This window comes from Nicotiana attenuata, chromosome 3 (assembly GCF_001879085.1).
Source record: "Nicotiana attenuata strain UT chromosome 3, NIATTr2, whole genome shotgun sequence".
NCBI lineage: Eukaryota > Viridiplantae > Streptophyta > Magnoliopsida > Solanales > Solanaceae > Nicotiana > Nicotiana attenuata.
Window position 1 is genome coordinate 49,917,233 of NC_031991.1, and position 19,351 is coordinate 49,936,583.

Sequence of the window (19,351 nt, forward strand, 5' to 3'; positions counted from 1 at the left end):
CCGCTGAAAGTAGTAGTGAAGAGCTTGGTGAACCTGTCCAATCTCCACAAAGCATTGGCAAACATAGCTGCTCCATCACCGGTCTGTGCTGCTGTTCGGCTGAAGAAGCGGTACGTGACCTCGCCATTCGCGAAAGGACAAGAGTAGAGGTTTCAATTTAGCATTGAGAGATCAAAATCGCACGACAGGAAAGAATAGATGTGAAGTTTTTCCTAACTCTGCAGCCTCTGGGGGATAAATACAGACGTCTCCTTACCGATCACTCAGACTCTACTAAGCTTGTCTGTGAACTGTGAGACCCATGTAACCTAGAGCTCTGATACTAACTTGTCACGACCCGGATTTCCCACCCTCGGGAGTCGTGATGGCGCCTACTAATGTGAGCTAGGCAAGCCAATTCTTTAAAACTAATTACTTCATTATCCATTTATTCCTTTTTATCAAACACAAAGCGATAACGTATAAACAGCGGAAAGTTAAATTAAGCAGAAGAAAATAATGAAATGGAATATCGGGAATCTATGTCTATTACAATTACTCAAGTCTTAACCAACCAAAACCTGGTGTCACGGTGTCACAGACAGTCTAAGATTTACTACACACAAAGTCTGAAGAAATAATAGCACACTGTTTTGGAAATAAGGAAAATGAAACAGGGAATAGAAGATAGAGGAGACGCCAGGGCCTGCGAACGCCTGCAGGTCTACCTTGGATCTCCGCGTGAACTGAAAATAGCCTCCAACCTACGATCCGAAGTCAACAGCACTGGGATCTGCACAAAAGAGTGCAGAGTGTAGCATCAGCACAACCGACCCCATGTGCTGGTAAGTGCCTAGCCTAACCTCGCCGAAGTAGTGACGAGGCTACGACCAGACTACCAAATAAACTTGTGCAGTTCAAATATATATAGCGAAAAAGAAATACGGAAATAAAAAAGTAAAAAGGGGAGGGGGAAACATGCTTCGGGGAAAAACAAGTAAAAATAGAATATCAATAGAATACATGGGAATAAAATCCAACCACTAACAAGACTAAAGAAAAACAAAGGCAGATTTCACTTTCTTTTCACATCTTGTTGCAGGTGTGCAACCCGATCCCATTTCTCATATCTTGTGGTTGGCGTACCACCAGCTCCCATTTCATTATATCTTGTGGTAGGCGTACCACTCGCTCCCATTTCATTATATCTTGTGGTAGGCGTACCGCCCGCTCCCATTTTATTATATCTTGTGGTAGGCGTACCACCCGATCCCATTTCATTATATCTTGTGGTAGGCGTACCACCCGCTCCCATTTCATTATGTCTTGTGGTAGGCGTACCACCCGCTCCCATTTCATTATGACTTGTGGTAGGCGTACCACCCGCTCTCATTTCATTATATCTTGTGGTAGGCGTACCACCCGCAATCAATAATAATCACAAGGAATCCCGGCAAGGGAACAAGAACAACATAGTAACTTCCCGGCAAGGGAACATTAATATTACAACAACATCCCGGCAAGGGAACAATGATGATAATAACATGTGAGGCACAATAAACCACAACGGAGTCATAACAATTTATAATTTAAGAACACAACAATATCAATTTAAGACTCACGGTCATGCTCGACACCGACGTGTAGATACTCGTCACCATGCCTATACGCCGTACTCCACAATTAACACGTAGCAAATAGACACAACTCCTAATCCCTCAAGCTAAGGTTAGACCAAACACTTACCTCGATGCCACGAACACAATTCACGATTCAATTATAGCTTTACCCCTTGATTCCACCACCAATTCGCTCGTATCTAGTCACAAGTTACTTAATTACATCAATAAACGCTAAATGAATCAACCCAAATGCATGAAAATGAATTTTCCAAAGTTTTAGCCAAAAAGTCAAAAATCGCCCCCGGGCCCACATGGTCAAAACCCGAGATTCGAACCAAAACCCGATCACCCATTCCCCCACGAACTCAAATATATAATTTGTTTTGAAATCGGACCTCAAATCGAGGTCCAAATCCCCAATTTTTGAAAAACCTAGGTTCTACCCAAAACACCTAATTTCCCCCATGAAAATCATTGATTTGAAGTTGAAATCATGTTAAAAGATTTTAAGAATTGAAGAAAGTTAGTTAAAAATGACTTACAATTGATTTGGAAAAGAAGAAATCCTTGGAAAATCGCCTAAGTGTGTTTATGTTTTGAGAGGATATGAAAATGGGTTAAAAATTTGGCTAAGTATAAAAGTTGCAGGTCTAGATGTGGGAATTGCGAACTGGGGTTCGCAATTGCGAACCCCGACCTCTGCTGTTATGGGAATTGCGAAGGGAGTCTCGCAATTTCGAGATGGGAAATGCGAGGGTTGGGCCGCATTTGCGACCTCAGGCATCAAAGGAGAGCTTCGCATTTGCGAAACAGGCGTCGCATTTGCGACCGGCCTTCCGCATTTGCGAGCCAAGTGGTCGCATTTGCGATCAGGCCTGCCCAGTCCTATTTTTGCATTTGCGATGAAGGTCTCGCATTTGCGAGCTCGCATTTGCGAAGCCTGCAGACCTGTGCACATTAGCTGAAAACCTGCAATTTTTCCAAGTTCAAAATGCACCCCGTGGCCTATCCAAAACTCACCCGAGCCCTCGGGGCTCCAAACCAAACGTACACACAACCTCAAAAATATCCTGTAGACTTATTCGTGCACTCAAATCACCAAAATAACATCATGAACATCGAATTAAACCTCAAGATCAATGATATTTCTCAAAACTTCTTTAAACATCAAATTTGCATTTAAGGTCCGAATCACGTCAAACCGATTCCGTTTCTTACCAAACTTCACAGAATTATCTTAAATCATATATATGACCTGTACCGGGCGCCGGAACCAAAATACGGGCCCGATACCAACATGTTCTAATCAAAATTCATTTCCAAACCTTATAAACTATTCTAGAAAATAATTTTCTTAAAAAATTTATTTCTCGGGCTTGGGACCTCGGAATTCAATTCCGGGCATACGCTCAAGTCCTATATTTTCCTACGGACCCTCCGAGACCGTCAAATCACGGGTCCGGATTCATTTACCCAAAATGTTGACCGAAGTCAAATTAATTTATTTTATAGTCAAAATTTATTATTTTTCACAAATTAAAATAATAAATTAACACTAAAGATACTACAGGTTGGAAAAAAGATTAAGGAGGTCTAGAGTTATGATTTCCCTGATTGCCGGAATCCTTTCCGCTATGTCTTCTATAATTTCGCTTAAGTATTCTCTACCGATCATGAGCGCTCTGCGTGTTGTAATTCTCTCCCGAGTAATTACCATAATTTACTACACATACTCTCCCGAGTTACGCTAGCTGGCTTTAATTACAACTCACTTAGATCGAACCCAAGGTTTCATTATCCCTAATCCCACTTTTAAACCCTTGGTTATTGATTCCTCACATACGTCGGGAGTAATGTTGTTCAACAACTACCTAAATATGCACACTCTCCCGAGTAATACATACTAAATAGGTACAACTAATTGAGAGCTCTTCAACCAACCATAATAATTACGTAGTTGAACAAATAGAGAAAATACTATGTCAAATCTATATTAACGTAACAAGAAAATCATCCTTCAATAGGTTCCATCAAAACCCTAGATAACAAATTAGCTATTCATAATAGTATGCATAACTACAATACTAGAATTCATAACCAATAATGGAAATAGGAAGAAGGAAGTGAAGAACTCGTAGAAGAATTCTCCACCTTGCTCCTAGTGTGTTCTTGCCTCCTTAGGTCGAATCCCCGGTCTCCTTGGCCTCCTTAGGTCTAAATTATGTCAAAAGTATGTCAAAGGTCCTCAAAATACCGTTTTTTCATGTATATTTACCAAATAGGGTCGGGCCCAAATAATTCCACCTTCTCTTACGGGAAAAAGGACACATTTCCCGGACAGGACGTGCGTGGCCGCGCTTGGACCGCGCATATCCACTTTGATTCTGCCTGACGAACGCAGCCTGAGCGCGGCCGCACACTTGACGCGCACTTGTCATCCTGTTCTGTTTAGAACTTGGAAAAACGTAAAACATGAAAGTTGTATCCCTTTGAGTTATCTTTCCAACCATATATTGTGGAGCCCAAATGGAGTTTTGAGCTAAAAGTTATGTGCATTTTACTAGACAGTGCATAATATGCCTACTCGATTCTTCGTTCGTTCTTAATTATCATCCGTTGATCCCCGAACACGATCCCGGCTTAATTCCTTGGGATTTTACTCAGACTTCAAAGCTCCAAATCACTTGAATTCATTCCATAACCTCTACATAGCTTGGAATCACTCCTACAAAGCATAAAACACATAATTAGTGCAAAACACTAGCAATTAAAGCGCAAACTCAATTAAAGTGCGGTAAATTAGAGTGTAATAAGCGACTAAAATACGCAATTATAGCCTATCATCACCTCACATCACACAATGCACATGATTCACTCCGGACGGTTCAGACCCGACACTCAAGCTAAACAACTAAGCATAGTCATTATATTAACTCACCATATGGAAAGTAATCACAGGATTCAACAAATGAACTTAAGCGTCAAAGGAAAGTCACATATATTCTCAAGGCATGTGGGCACATAGAACACGAAAAAGATAATCAGTTCAAATATTACAGCTCTAAGTCCCGGCATAAAACATGTCACAAAATACAGATACTCAAGTTCTTCTCATTCCATTATCGGTTCTAAAAAGAAAAGAATTTTTTTGTTGTATTTTTCTAGACTTTACTCCCTCAAGAAAACTATCTAAGAAATCCATCGTCAGGAAAAGTCTAAAACTTTTATGAAAATTCTATCTTCAAAAAAAAAAAATACTACCTGATTCAAAGAGTCATCCCTTGAAAAAGAATCGTGGCACTATTTTGGCACCCGGTTTAATATTTTGGCACTATTCAAATTAAAGTTGTATTTCCAAACACTTCAAAACTTCACATATCATTCCACTAACTATACTTTCTAATAAAATTAAATGAAGTTTTCCATTAGCTAAACTTTGATCTGATTTTTTTGGTCAAATGAAATTCTAGTCATTAATTCAGTATCTTCACTTATAATTCATATATCATAACAATTAAAATGAATAAAATTATTCACTTACTAATTTAATACTTTGGCACTTTTCAAAATTAAAATAAACACACTTCAAAACCTCACATATCATTCCACTAACTATACTTTCTAATAAAATTAAATGAAGTTTTCCATTAGCTAAACTTTGATCTGATTTTTTTGGTCAAATGAAAGAGATTTTTACATTCCTATACCATATAAGAAACCTTATTACCCTCAATGTTTAAGGCTTGATATAATTATATTTAGTATACCAAATTACCAGTCCTATACCATATTGTATTTTAAAGGTACAATTAATGCAACGTATATCCCTCCTTAATTCAAGGTACTGTATATCCCACCCCTCCCATGTTTCTCTCTCCCAAACCCTCACCCTCACCCACGTTTTACTCGAACACACGTTCTTTTTACCCCCTTTTCCCTTTTCTAAAACCGCAGAAACATCGTTAACCCACCATGAAAGTTCAATTTAAAATTTTTTCGTCTACATTCAGTGAAAAAAATGCTATGTCTTTTACGCCAAAAACCCACGCCCTACACTGGAAAGGGGTCTCTGTTGGCAGCCTCGGGTTATAAAAACTTCATAAATGGCAATGTCTTTTACTGCAGAGTAACCTTTAGTATGTACTTCTGCTTCATGCAAACCAATTGACTTAGTTGGCTAGTCAAGATCTGAAGATCTCCTTGTTTCCAACTTTTTTTTTTTAATTTAATCTATGACCACCAACTCCTTTTTGGTTATTTGCCATTTGTTTAACTAGAAAGAATTTCCCTGGCAATTGTTTTTGTTTTCATCTCTTTTAGGGGTGTGGATGTTGATTTTTAAAGTTAAAACGGATTTTCGACATAATTGCATTTTTTGCAGAAGATTTGTAAAGTTTTAGTCGTTTTTGATTTGTGAAAACAGAAAACAAAGCATCTACAATCAGAATACAAATAATCTATAATTTATCTACAAAATATTTATAAACTGGGTACATTGAATTTTAATATCCCAATTCCCATTCAATTGTAGCTTAATTAGTATTTTCGACATAATTGCGTTTTTTGCAGAAGATTTTGTAGAAGTTTTTTAATCGTTTTGAATTTGTGAAAACAGAAAATAATGCATCTACAATCAGAATACAAATAATCTACAATTTATCTACAAACTGGGTACATTGAATTCTAATATCCCAATTCCCATTTCAATTGTAGCATAATTGGAATTTTCGACATAATTGCATTTTTTGCAGAAGATTTTGTAGAAGTTTTAGTTGTTTTGGATTTGTGAAAACAAAAAATAATGTATCTACAATCAGAATACAAATAATCTACAATTTATCTATAAAATATCTACAAACTGGGTACATTGAATTTTAATATCCCAATTCCCATTTCAATTGTAGCATAATTGAGATTTTCGAATAATTGCGTTTTTTGCAGAAGTTTTAGTCGTTTTTGATTTGTGAAAACAGAAAATAAAGCATCTACAATCAGAATACAAATAATCTACAATTTATCTACAAAATGGGTACATTGAATTTTAATATCCCAATTCCCATTCGATTGTAGTTTAATTGGAATTTTCGACATAATTGTATTTTTTGCAAAAGATTTGTAGAAGTTTTAGTCGTTTTTGATTTGTGAAAATAAAAAATAAAGTATCTACAATCATAATACAAATAATCTACAATTTATCTACAAAATATCTACAAACTGGGTATATTGAATTTTAATATCCCAATTCCCATTCGATTGTAGTTTAATTGAGATTTTCGACTAGACATAATCTTAAAGATTCATTATAGAATTCTCAATTATAGATTGAGGGAAATGTTAGAAAGCTACATCAACTACTTTGTCGAGTTTGAAAAATACTACCTAGTGACATCAACTATTAGATTTGTCAACTTATTATTTTTCATGAAAAAAAAATATAACGATATTTTCAGCTACAAGTTTAAGTGAGACTATAAGCAGAAAGATTAGGTGAAAATAGGAACAATTTTCAAAAGCCGGTCTCATACTCTGTCTCTCTGATTATTCACGTCATTTGATCTCTCAAAGAGAAAAAAAATAATTAGAGATATCTAAATAAGGAATTTTAATACTATAATGATTCCTTATTTAATGAAATATCTGGAAGAATATTTACTTCCATAATTATAGCGCGCCTAAATAGGAATACCTGGAAGAATATTTAGTTCCAGATTTGTAGCGCGTCTAATTAGGAAGGAATCAGCTCCTAATAATTGGTATTTAATAAATGGTATAATATTTGTAGAATAACTGTAAACATGGCGGGTAAATATGAAACTGTGCATATTTTTAATAATAAGATTTCATATATGATATAAGAAGGAAAAAGTCTCTTAATTCAATATCTTACTTATAATTCATATAGCATAGCAGTTAAAATGAATATGCTAAACGTTGACCAAGTCAAGATTATGTAACATAAAACGTGATATGGGAAGATCATAAAGTTTGGTAATAAAAGTAGTGTTGAAGTGTAGCCCCATAGATTTAAGAAAACAAAAAATAAAAAGAGAAACAGAAGTTGTTTGGCAATATACGTATTAGTGGGACGTGGCTTTCATTAATATAAGCGAGAACAGACAATCCAAAAGGCTAGAACTAGCATTTGTAACAGTTCACTGCTCTTCCATTTCCCTTGTAGGGGTGTGTGTGACCCTTTGTCTGCTTACAAAATCCTCTACTTGTTTACTCTAACAAACTCCACTCTTTTCTTTCCCTACTTCACCAAAATTGTGTTGCTTTAGAGAATTCTGTTGATGGTTCTTTTGATCTGAGACAGTTTTTGACAGAAGGCGAAAGAACAAGTTTAAAGAAAGATGGGAGAGAAGCCTGAAGTGTTGGATGCTGTCTTGAAAGAGACTGTTGATTTGGTAATGGATGTTTGAATGAATTTTTTGTAGTGGGGACTTATATATTTTTTCCTTCTTGACAGTTTTTTTTATGTTTTGTGTTTGCAGGAAAACATACCTATTGAGGAAGTTTTTGAGAATTTGAGATGTACTAAGGATGGACTTACTGCTACTGCTGCACAAGAGAGGTTGTCCATTTTTGGGCACAACAAGCTCGAGGAGAAGAAGGTGTCTTAATTTTATCTTTGCTAAATTTTCATAATTTTTCTTCTTCTGGGCTATTTTCAACTGCAATTCTGCTCCAGCCTTTCCTTTTTTCTTTAATTATTTCTCCAACTGTCAATTTGCTCATTTATAGCTTTAGTTCCTTAAGTAGAAGAAGGGTTTTAATTTACGGTTTTTGTTACCTATCATAGCTGGACTGTAATAAAGGCTTAACCTGTTCATGATATATGTAGTGCTCCTACCTAGTGCTGGGTAAAAGGTAGAGACTAGAGAGTAATTGTTTATTTGGTGTACTATTACAGGAGAGCAAATTCTTGAAATATTTGGGGTTTATGTGGAACCCTCTCTCATGGGTTATGGAAGCTGCTGCTATCATGGCTATTGCTCTTGCTAATGGAGGAGTAAGAACTCAGCTTTCTAAATTACTACCGTTCTGTTCATTTTTTTTGTTGGTTCTAGTGATCTCAGTGCAAGATATGTGGACTCTTCTTCTAGGGAAAGCCTCCAGACTGGCAGGATTTTGTGGGTATCATTACATTGCTTATAATCAACTCCACAATTAGTTTTATTGAGGAGAACAATGCTGGCAATGCAGCAGCTGCCCTAATGGCTCGACTTGCTCCGAAAGCCAAGGTACTTGACATGATTTCTATCTCCTGTCACCATTTGACTGCAAATAAACCTTGTTGTCTTTCAAACATAAATAGATGAATATGTCTAGTTAGAGTTTTGTCCTCAATTGTCTGAATGGTTGCACTTGTCTTTGTGGAGGTCCTTCGAGATGGAAAATGGAAGGAGGAAGATGCTGCTGTTCTCGTGCCTGGGGACATAATCAGTATTAAACTGGGAGATATAATTCCAGCTGATGCTCGCCTTCTTGAGGGTGATCCGCTCAAAATTGATCAGGTGATTAAATTTGATGATTTCATAGAGTATCTGCATTCATTCTACTGTTTTCCTGGCAGTTTCACTGTACTTGTCTCTCAACTTGCAGTCTGCTTTGACTGGTGAATCTCTTCCTGTAACAAAAGGTCCTGGAGATGGTGTCTACTCTGGTTCCACGTGTAAGCAGGGAGAGATAGAAGCTGTAGTCATTGCTACAGGGGTTCATACCTTTTTTGGGAAGGCAGCTCACCTTGTCGACAGTACAAACCAAGTGGGACACTTTCAGAAGGCAAGTAGAGTCTTTACTCTGATATTCGATGCAATCGATCTTGATTATCTGATTTTAATGAAATCTTACATTGCAAAATGATATTTATGGTGTTCATCAGGTTTTGACTGCTATAGGAAACTTCTGCATCTGTTCAATTGCTGTGGGGATGATAATTGAGATTATTGTGATGTACCCTATCCAACACCGCAAATATCGTCCCGGGATAGACAATCTTCTTGTTCTTCTGATTGGTGGGATTCCAATTGCCATGCCAACTGTTCTCTCAGTCACAATGGCAATCGGTTCTCATCGTCTTGCTCAACAGGTTTGTTAATATGCAGGGGCTCTTGAAGTTTTGAGCTATGGTAGTTTGGCCTTTCTGCTATGTGAATGCTTGTTTGATCAATTTGTCTATACAGGGCGCCATTACGAAAAGGATGACGGCTATAGAGGAGATGGCTGGCATGGATGTTTTGTGCAGTGACAAGACGGGAACCCTAACACTGAACAAGTTGACTGTTGACAAATACCTTATCGAGGTGAGAATGTTAGAGTTCAGCCCAATGCGTGATTGCTCGTATACTTGTTCCAGTAGCAGAGTGATTTTCTTTTGTTTGTTCTTGTTAATTTTTCAGGTATTTGCCAGAGGTGTTGATGCAGACACTGTAGTTCTAATGGCAGCTCGAGCCTCTCGAACAGAGAACCAGGATGCCATTGATGCTGCTATTGTTGGGATGTTGGCTGATCCAAAGGAGGTAATTTTTAGCGCTGTGTGACCTTATGATTAATGTGTACACCCTAGCCGGGAGATTGCTCTAAGAGTTGCCATAAATATAGGCACGTGCTGGCATTCGTGAAATACACTTCCTTCCTTTCAATCCAACTGATAAACGAACAGCACTTACTTATCTTGATGGTGAAGGAAAAATGCATAGGGTCAGCAAAGGTGCACCGGAACAGGTACTTTGGTTATCACACTTCGCAGTCCTCCTTTGCAAGTTTTTACCTTTGTTTGCATTTTCTAATCCACAGCTGCAATATGTATTCAGATTCTACATCTTGCACACAACAAGTCAGATATAGAACGTAGAGTTCATGCAGTGATTGATAAGTTTGCTGAGCGGGGTTTGCGCTCGCTTGCTGTGGCATATCAGGTATTTTCATTTTCTTCTTTCCAGAACTTATCATGTTATATATAAGTTGAATAGACCAAATCCACAGCTTTGGTTTATAACCTATTGCCTCCAGCAAAGGAGATGTAGCGATCAATTCTCTTTATGCCCAATTCCTATTCTTGTTGCAAACAAAAGTTTTATCTGTTTGATTATGCATGTCTTCCGAGATCCGTGCAGGAAGTTCCAGAGGGAAGAAAGGAGAGCGCTGGGGGACCATGGCAGTTCATTGCTCTCCTACCTTTGTTTGATCCACCTAGGCACGACAGTGCTGAGACTATAAGGAGGGCTTTAAACCTTGGAGTGAATGTCAAAATGATCACAGGTATTATATGGTTTCTCAGTTTAGACTATCCCATTCAATGTGTTGAGATATTTTCTGCAAATTGAATGCATACTGTGTTGGTAACTGGTATTGACTGCTATGGATTCTTACTGCCGCTCCCTGGGGCCAGAGAGAGAGAGAGAGAGTTAGAGGAAATGGTGTATTGGATCAGATGAGATGCGATTTCCTAATTGTCACTAAATTAAAATGGTAATGTACTCTGCTCTGAACCCTTGGTTGGACAGCATGATTGACAGAGTTGGATCTATAGATACTACTCTTGATTCTGCCCTGGGAAAGGTAAATGCTGAATTTGCTGTCCTTTTTCTTTTCTTTTTTACTATATTTTGTTCTGGCTGAGGAGTGAGGACAATGAGTAAAAGTTGGATTGATGGAGTAATTTCCATCTGAGGCATTATTTTGTCGTGTGGCTGCTTGACGCTGTAATTGCATGTATCTTGCCGTTTCATTTTAATATGTTAATAAGAACTCTCCAACCTCTCATTGTTGAACTTTGAACACTAATAATTTTGATCATCAGCCTGTATTTTTCTATATTGCTTAGTGTTTGTACTTTTCCAGGGGATCAACTGGCAATTGGAAAAGAAACTGGGCGCCGTTTGGGTATGGGTACAAATATGTATCCTTCATCTGCTCTGTTGGGACAGACTAAGGATGAATCTATCTCTGCTTTGCCAGTTGATGAACTTATAGAGAAGGCTGATGGTTTTGCTGGTGTTTTCCCTGGTACATTGTTTTTTGATTAACTCTTTTGCATATGTAGTTGTGCTCTTCAGTATAGAACTTTGGTTATAAAGGACAATTGGCCTTTGCTGATACCCTTGTCTTGGTCATTACTATAGAGCACAAATATGAGATTGTAAAGCGCTTGCAAGCTAGGAAGCATATCTGTGGTATGACTGGTGATGGAGTCAATGATGCTCCTGCTCTAAAGAAAGCTGATATTGGGATTGCTGTTGATGATGCCACTGATGCGGCTCGTAGTGCTTCTGATATTGTCCTTACTGAACCTGGTCTTAGTGTCATCATTAGTGCTGTTTTGACCAGTCGAGCAATCTTTCAAAGGATGAAAAACTACACGGTATTCTTTTTTCTTTTTGGGGTTGGTTCAGAAGTGTAATATAAAATTGTTATTTTACAGACAATGACTTGGATTCTTAAATGAGCTTAATGCTCTTATTCTGTCTCTGAGCTATGATATGGATAACTCATCTGATTATGTATATCATGCATTGACAGATATATGCCGTTTCTATCACAATCCGTATTGTGGTAAGTTATTTGCAACTGCTTCATTCTTTATCCTGTCTATCTTATGTTTCAGGGTCAAATGCATCTTGTACTCTTTTCACCCTTTTCTTTAATTCAATGTCACAGCTTGGTTTTATGCTTCTGGCTCTGATATGGCAGTTTGATTTTCCGCCTTTCATGGTGCTTATCATTGCAATTCTTAATGATGGTTAGTCTTTTCACCGACAGAAATATATCTGATACTTAAGCCTTTAATCTTTTATCTCGACCTCTAATATAGGACGATATTAAAAGTATGGGGTGAGTTTAGAACTGAAATGTTATTAGCCTAATTTTGCTGTAGTTGTTTCTTCCAATGTGTGCAGCACCTCTCTGGTTTAGTATCTCATCCGTGTATTTGTTTCTGCTCAAGTCTTTACTCAGTGTGTTATCTAACTACCAAACATTAACAATATCAGGTACCATTATGACAATATCGAAGGATAGGGTCAAACCATCTCCACTGCCTGATAGCTGGAAACTGGCTGAGATTTTTACTACTGGAGTTGTTCTTGGTGGCTACTTGGCAATGATGACGGTCATTTTCTTTTGGGCAGCATACAAAACAAATTTCTTCCCGGTGAGCCTACCTGTATCCAATACATTAAAAAGTTATGAGCGATGGTGTGATGCAGGCCTTCCCAATTGTTGAGTGCTCCACATTTAGTTGCCCTTTTAATTGTTTTAGAATGGACATATAAGAGATGCAGATGACCTTTCTAGTACATGCAAATAGATATTATTTCTTCTATCTAATTTAACCAAGTGTACGAAGGAGATATTATAAGCAATCCACAGACGTACAGACACACATTTAGTGGCCATTTTTATCTTATGAACAACAATATAAATTTTTGATCTCACCCATGCTGCATACATTTTCCTTATGCTAAACAATCTCTTGTATTTGCTGTTCGGAATATTTAGATGTTGAAGTAGGGTGTTAATGTTGGGCCACTCTTTATTTTATATCTAACTTAATTTGGTGAATTTCCAGCGAGTATTTGGGGTATCAACACTTGAGAAAACAGCAACTGATGATTTTAGGAAGCTCGCCTCTGCAATTTACCTTCAAGTAAGTACTATCAGTCAGGCCCTGATATTTGTCACAAGATCTCGAAGTTGGTCGTTTATGGAGCGTCCTGGGTTGTTGCTAGTGGTTGCTTTTCTGATTGCTCAACTGGTGAGCCATCTGCTGCTTATTTATTCTAGCAAATTTCCCATAACTTCATGTATCATCTAACATTTGGGAACTAAATATGCACAGGTTGCCACCTTGATTGCTGTTTATGCAAATTGGAGTTTTGCTGCAATTGAAGGAATTGGCTGGGGTTGGGCTGGAGTGATCTGGCTCTACAATATTGTGTTCTATCTCCCGCTAGATTTGATCAAGTTCTTCATCCGTTATGCTCTCAGTGGGAAGGCCTGGGATCTTGTTATTGAGCAAAGGGTATGAATTGGGGAAAATAAAAAGAAACTTATGAGTCACTCCTGCTCCTATTCTCTATTTATTATATTATGGTATTTGATGTCTCCGTTATTTTTATTTCTCTTCAGATTGCTTTCACCAGAAAGAAGGATTTCGGGAAAGAACAGCGTGAGCTTCAATGGGCACATGCACAGAGAACCCTGCATGGCCTCCAAGTTCCAGACCCCAAAATATTTAGTGAAACTACCAATTTCAATGAGCTTAACCAGTTGGCTGAGGAAGCGAAGAGGAGAGCTGAAATTGCTAGGTAAGCGTCATTTGAAATAGGGGCTCTTTTTTGGCATCAGGAGCAAAGTCCATGAGTTTATTTATCATTAGCTGAATTTTTGTCCGGGACTTGCATTTGTTGGCTGGCTTTGCACTCTATTCCCTTTTACGCATATGGCCATCATCGTCAATTGCATTTGCCGTTATAGCTTAATTTTTCTCAATTCATTTTTAAAGCTATACTGAACAAATTGTGGGTTTTCTAAAATCTTAACTGCCTTTTTCAATTGCAGGCTACGTGAGTTGCACACACTGAAAGGTCATGTCGAATCAGTGGTGAAGTTGAAGGGTCTTGACATTGAGACAATTCAGCAGTCATACACTGTTTAAGTGGAAAGTCTGTTTGGGAGGTGTAGTTAGGTGTGGTGATGGCAGCTAAAATATCAATGTCATAGTTAGTTACGGTTGAAATAACATGTTCATATTAGTGACATCTTCAGCACTTACCAGTGCCTTATAGGTTACTTTTACTTTTGAAGTTCTTATTTTTGCCCTTTCCTGCCTTTGTGTCCTAGCTCCTGTAGATGTAGCAGTAGTAACCCAGTCCAGAGTGTGAACATCAAGTTATGCCTGCATTCGATGTCTATATTCGTGAAAGCTTTTCTCTCATTATATATCGTATTTGGCGTCCACTATATGTTGTGCTGGTTTGCCTTCATTTCCTGGCTTCATATACACTGAGAGCATTGTGTCTCCTGCTATTGTTGGCTTCATTCTTCAGCTTAATGTTAGGCTCTTTGTTTTTCCCCCTGTTCCTTTTAGGTTGATATTCAGTCACGTAAATAACCATTGATGGCTCATAATTATCAATATGAAGAAATAGCCTTTCCAGTTCCAGTAGTTCTTGCACTTTCCTCGTTACTCTAGCCTACACTACGATTTCCATCTATTCTTTTCTTTCACATTCATACAGAAAGCATTTTTAGTTTTACTTATTTTCTTTCTAGTTAATATTTGATGTCACACGTACTTTTTCATGATTGTTTTTGTGTGTGTGTGTGTGTGTGACCCCTCTGCTGGATGTGAGTTCATTGACAAATTCTTTCATAAATAAATTATCAGTTGGGTAATCCCCTAATTAAGAGGCTTAGTACCACTCAGAACCCAACTGTGGTTAAAAGCTACTACTACTATGATAATTAACTCTTCCCAACACTATTTAAATTTCAACAATAGGGGGGAGATCAATGGAGGCGTGGATTTAATGCTGCTATTTCGTTCTAGACTTCTAGTTTTCCTAAACTTATTTCAAAGCGAATGGATGCTAACAAATTGTGTAAGAGACTTATCCATTTGGTTTGATCCTTAAATTAGAATCAGACGAAGTGTTTCTCAACATTTTGCGTTTCCATTTCCAGTCCAACGCTGCTAGTTTCATCATTTCCCTTGTACTTGTACCACCTGGCACATATTATGAAATAGACAACATTAATGATTCCCAGTGCTGTAATCAAGAAATAGAAGTAATCCAATCTCCCTTTGTTAAGGTCTTCCGGTAGCCAGTTACCAGTTTTAGCCTTTTCTGTTGTATGGTGTACTATAGAGATCAAGAAACTATTCAAGTAACTGGAAGCAGCCATTCCCAAGAAGAAGAAAGATCCTGCTATGCTTCTCATGTTTTCTGGGAATTGCTTGTAGTAGAATTCCACTTGTCCAATGGCACAAAATGCCTCTGCAAGTCCTGCTAAGGATAACTGAGGAACTAACCATAGAGCTGACATAGAAGAAACTAAACCTCTTTCTGAATGAACCCCTACTGCTGGATTTGTGAAAACTAGTTTTCTTCTTCGTTCCTCGATAAAGGCAGATACTAGGGATGATACAACAATAAGGAATATGCCAATTCCCATTCTTTGAAGGATTGTTATGCCACCTTCTTTACCAGTGAGTCTTCGGAGTAATGGGACGATGATACGGTCATATATGGGTAGCCAGAGAGTGAGACTTAACATGGAGAAAATAGTGTAAGTTGCTGCTGGAATTTGGAAGTTGCTGTTGCCAAGATGTCTGTTTGATTGTAGTGCTTGAAAGACAACAAACTGTTGCTGCTGAATTATTCCAACATGGTACACAATTGCTGCAGCCCAAATGGGAATTACTCTAACAACACATTTTGCTTCTTCCACTTGCTGCAGACTGCACAAGTTCCATTGATTGGCCGCTGATCCATCTGATTTGATTTGGTCTTCTTGTGTTACAATTGCAGCCTTGTCAAGAAACCTTATAACACAAAATTTAATCAGTTAAAGATTATAATAAACAGGAAAAAACTATGTTGCTCGGAGACTCTGAAAATGTAACCAGATACGTTTCGGATCCTCCAAAAGTAACGTATTTTTGGAGGATCCAACACGGGTGCAACGACAGTTAGGAGAGTCCGTGCAACATAGGGAAAAAATGACATAATCTATCATTAAAGATTATGTTAGGTCAGTTAATATGACTTTTTAGAATATTTTGACATGGTGGTTTGAGTGCATTGACAGATCAATTTCCTAAAAGATTCATATCCTAGTGCTTGTACCCAATATCAATGGTCTATTTCTCTTCTTATCTGATACCCGTGAATACAGGGCCCTACCATGTGATACATATATTGGTAAAAAGAGAATAGATTAATTAATTCTGTAAATTAGAAAGTTGTGGTTTAAGTTACAATTGCATTCCATCCTAAGATACTAACAGGAACTAAAAAAAGTTGTGAAACCTCAAATGTTTTTTTCTGAAATGCCTAATCGTTAAGTATAGTCGTTATGTTTCTTTTTTCAGGCCAATAACACGGTTTTAAAGAGGACTGGAATGTCTAGGTCCTAGGAATTAAGATAATCTTAACTGCACTTATGTAAATAATAAATCAGGCTAGAGTGTCGGTGTAATTTAGCTAGTTTGACAGGTTTAAGAATCAAATCCTAAAAGTTTAGTACTACTAATTAAACTAATGGAGACATACACCAGTCGCTATCAAGAGTAGTTATGCCTAATTAATACCTAATGAACATGCAAATATACAAAGTACTAACAAGTGACCTGTCGAATATTCAAGACATGTTTCATGAGGAATGACACTGCATAATTATCATTTCCAATCAGCAAGCAAGAGGTTCAATCAAATTAATTAACTTGATGAACTATTTAAAAAAAAAAAAAAAGCAGTCCGATGCACTAAACTTCCGCTATGCGCGGGGTTTGAGGAAGGGCCGGACCACAAGGGTCTATTATATTGTCTGTAATTTTACCCTAGAGACTGTTTTCACGGCTCGGACCTGTGACGTCCTGGTCACGTGGCAACAACTTTACAGGTTACATCAAGGAAACTAATGCTAATAAAAATCAGTCTAAATTTATCATAGATTTGTTGCTTTGTTACCTGAATTGATCAGTGTAAGAAAGCTTGGAATTGATGGACTTGGGAGGAGTGTAACTGAAAAGAGATTTCAATGGCTGCTCTGGCAATTTTAGCCTTCTTTTCTTGATAGAAACTACCAAAACCTGAACTACACTTGTCAATGGGCTGCCCTCTGGTTTCACTTTCACATAAATTTTAGTTCCCCCAAAGAAGAGGAAACATGAAATCAACATGAATATTGCAGGAATAGCCAATCCAATGGACCAGCTAACGTCCGATTGCACATAAACCACTAGTGTCACAGACACCATTTGTGCAAAAGTTAAGGTGAAAAAGTACCAGTTAAAGAAACTATTGATACCCCTTTTACCAGATTCTGTATTTGGATTGAATTGGTCTGCTCCAAAGGCTAAATTACATGGCCTAATCCCAGCTGCCCCTATGATTAGTAGCCCAAATCCACTTAACAAAAATGCCATTTGCCACCCTGTTGGTCCTATGCAGTTGCTGATATCTTTGGATTCACAGTGAGGAGGATGCAGATTCTTGAATACTGCTGTTAATGATATCACAAACAACCCCTTCAAACAAGAAATAATGCCAATTAAACAACTGAATCAGCATTTCAAGATTTCTCTTAACTTTATGTTTAGACTTAAGAAGTGGTATTAGTCAGTACCGGAAAAGACATACAACAACAACAAACCCAGTAGTTTCCCACAAGTGGGGTCTGGGGAGGGCAAGATATACGCAGCCTTATCCCTACCCCTGGAAGGCCAAAGAGCCCTGTTTCCGACAGACTCTCGGCTAGAGAACGACTGAAAAAATAGGTTATCGCAACAAGTAGGAATAACAGCAAGATGAAGTACCAGAAAAGACATAATGGATGCAAATCCGAGTGTTTTGTAACGACCAAAGTAAGTATCAGATAAGAAAGCACCAAGCAAAGTGGCAAAGTTGGTGGTTCCATTGAAGACATTAATCAAAGTGGTGGCTGTGATATGCTTCAGGTTGAAAACTGTAGTGAGATAAACCAATAGGTTGGAAAGTGTGCCAATAGCTCCAAGTTTCTCAAAAGTTTCATTTCCTGAAAACATATGAAGCAATTCACTATCAATTCTTTAAAATGGTCTACAGTTAACTGATAAAAAAAGATAGAAAAAAGCACATTTCTTACCTATGATAAATGGCATAGCTTTCACTCCTCTGTAGTTAATCTTAGGTTCTTTCTCACTATCAGCATCTCTAATACTACTTGCTGTTTTCTCATTCTTTTCCGTGGCTTCTATCCTATTGTTATTCATTTTCACTTATCACTCTCTTTCTTGCTATTTTATATACTCCTCGGGAAGCTGAAATGGAGCATAAAGTAGCAATTGCAGATAAATAAATATAGAAAAGGGGTTCTTTTTAACCAACCACAACTCTACTATGTTTCTGTTACTTTCCCAGATCTAGCTCTAAAGATACTTTCTCATACTGGAATCCTCTTTCTTTTTTATAGTAGTATTTCCGGACACAAGGGTGAATCTTGTGGGCTTACTCATAATACCATAAATTCTATAATTAATCAATCAACTTTTGTAACTTCCACTAATGATAGATGTAAAGTTTAAAGTAATTCAAAGACGTGTGGTCAACCACAATAATGTTCTAAAGAAAATGAAAGAAGTGGGGACGATGGATGTATACACACTTCCCTTTTAGCAAGGGGGTGTCATCCAATATGTTGCTCCTCAATATTTTATATGTATAAATTGTTAGAAATTTGTCTGAATTTTCTTATCTTATTAGGATTTATTCTTTTACTTAAAGGAAGAGTACAATATTAACTATAATTGTTTTACTTTTCTTTAAAGAAAAATATTCCATGTTTGACAGATTTCTTTCTTGGAGAAAAATGTTGTGACTTTTAATATAGTATACTTCTTTAGTATATTTTTTTCTTATCTGATTTATCGTCACCAAAATTTGCTTTATTAGCTTACACGTGACGCCTTAATTATTTTTTATCCCAATATAAATGATATTGAAAGATAATACGTAGATATAGGTCTGTGTCGTTTGAGAATA

General features: G+C 37.4%; 2 protein-coding genes across 2 annotated transcripts; one reads left to right on the plus strand and one right to left on the minus strand.

Moving 5' to 3' along the window:
- On the plus strand, positions 7,715-14,590 carry LOC109223722 (plasma membrane ATPase 3). The gene is made up of 21 exons (XM_019388137.1): positions 7,715-8,008; positions 8,096-8,215; positions 8,515-8,613; positions 8,708-8,845; positions 8,984-9,118; positions 9,207-9,386; positions 9,487-9,693; positions 9,788-9,907; positions 10,004-10,123; positions 10,206-10,328; positions 10,418-10,522; positions 10,721-10,865; positions 11,448-11,612; positions 11,729-11,967; positions 12,126-12,158; positions 12,264-12,345; positions 12,596-12,756; positions 13,174-13,359; positions 13,444-13,626; positions 13,734-13,912; positions 14,166-14,590. The coding sequence occupies exons 1-21, from the start codon at positions 7,955-7,957 to the stop codon at positions 14,260-14,262; spliced, it is 2,871 nt and encodes a 956-aa protein (XP_019243682.1). The 5' UTR covers positions 7,715-7,954; the 3' UTR covers positions 14,263-14,590.
- LOC109223723 (protein NRT1/ PTR FAMILY 2.11-like) lies at positions 14,954-18,825 on the minus strand. The gene is made up of 4 exons (XM_019388138.1): positions 18,456-18,825; positions 18,148-18,365; positions 17,300-17,859; positions 14,954-16,152 (listed from the first exon to the last, which is right to left on the minus strand). Exons 1-4 carry the CDS (start codon positions 18,580-18,582, stop codon positions 15,249-15,251), a joined length of 1,809 nt encoding a protein of 602 aa, XP_019243683.1. The 5' UTR covers positions 18,583-18,825; the 3' UTR covers positions 14,954-15,248.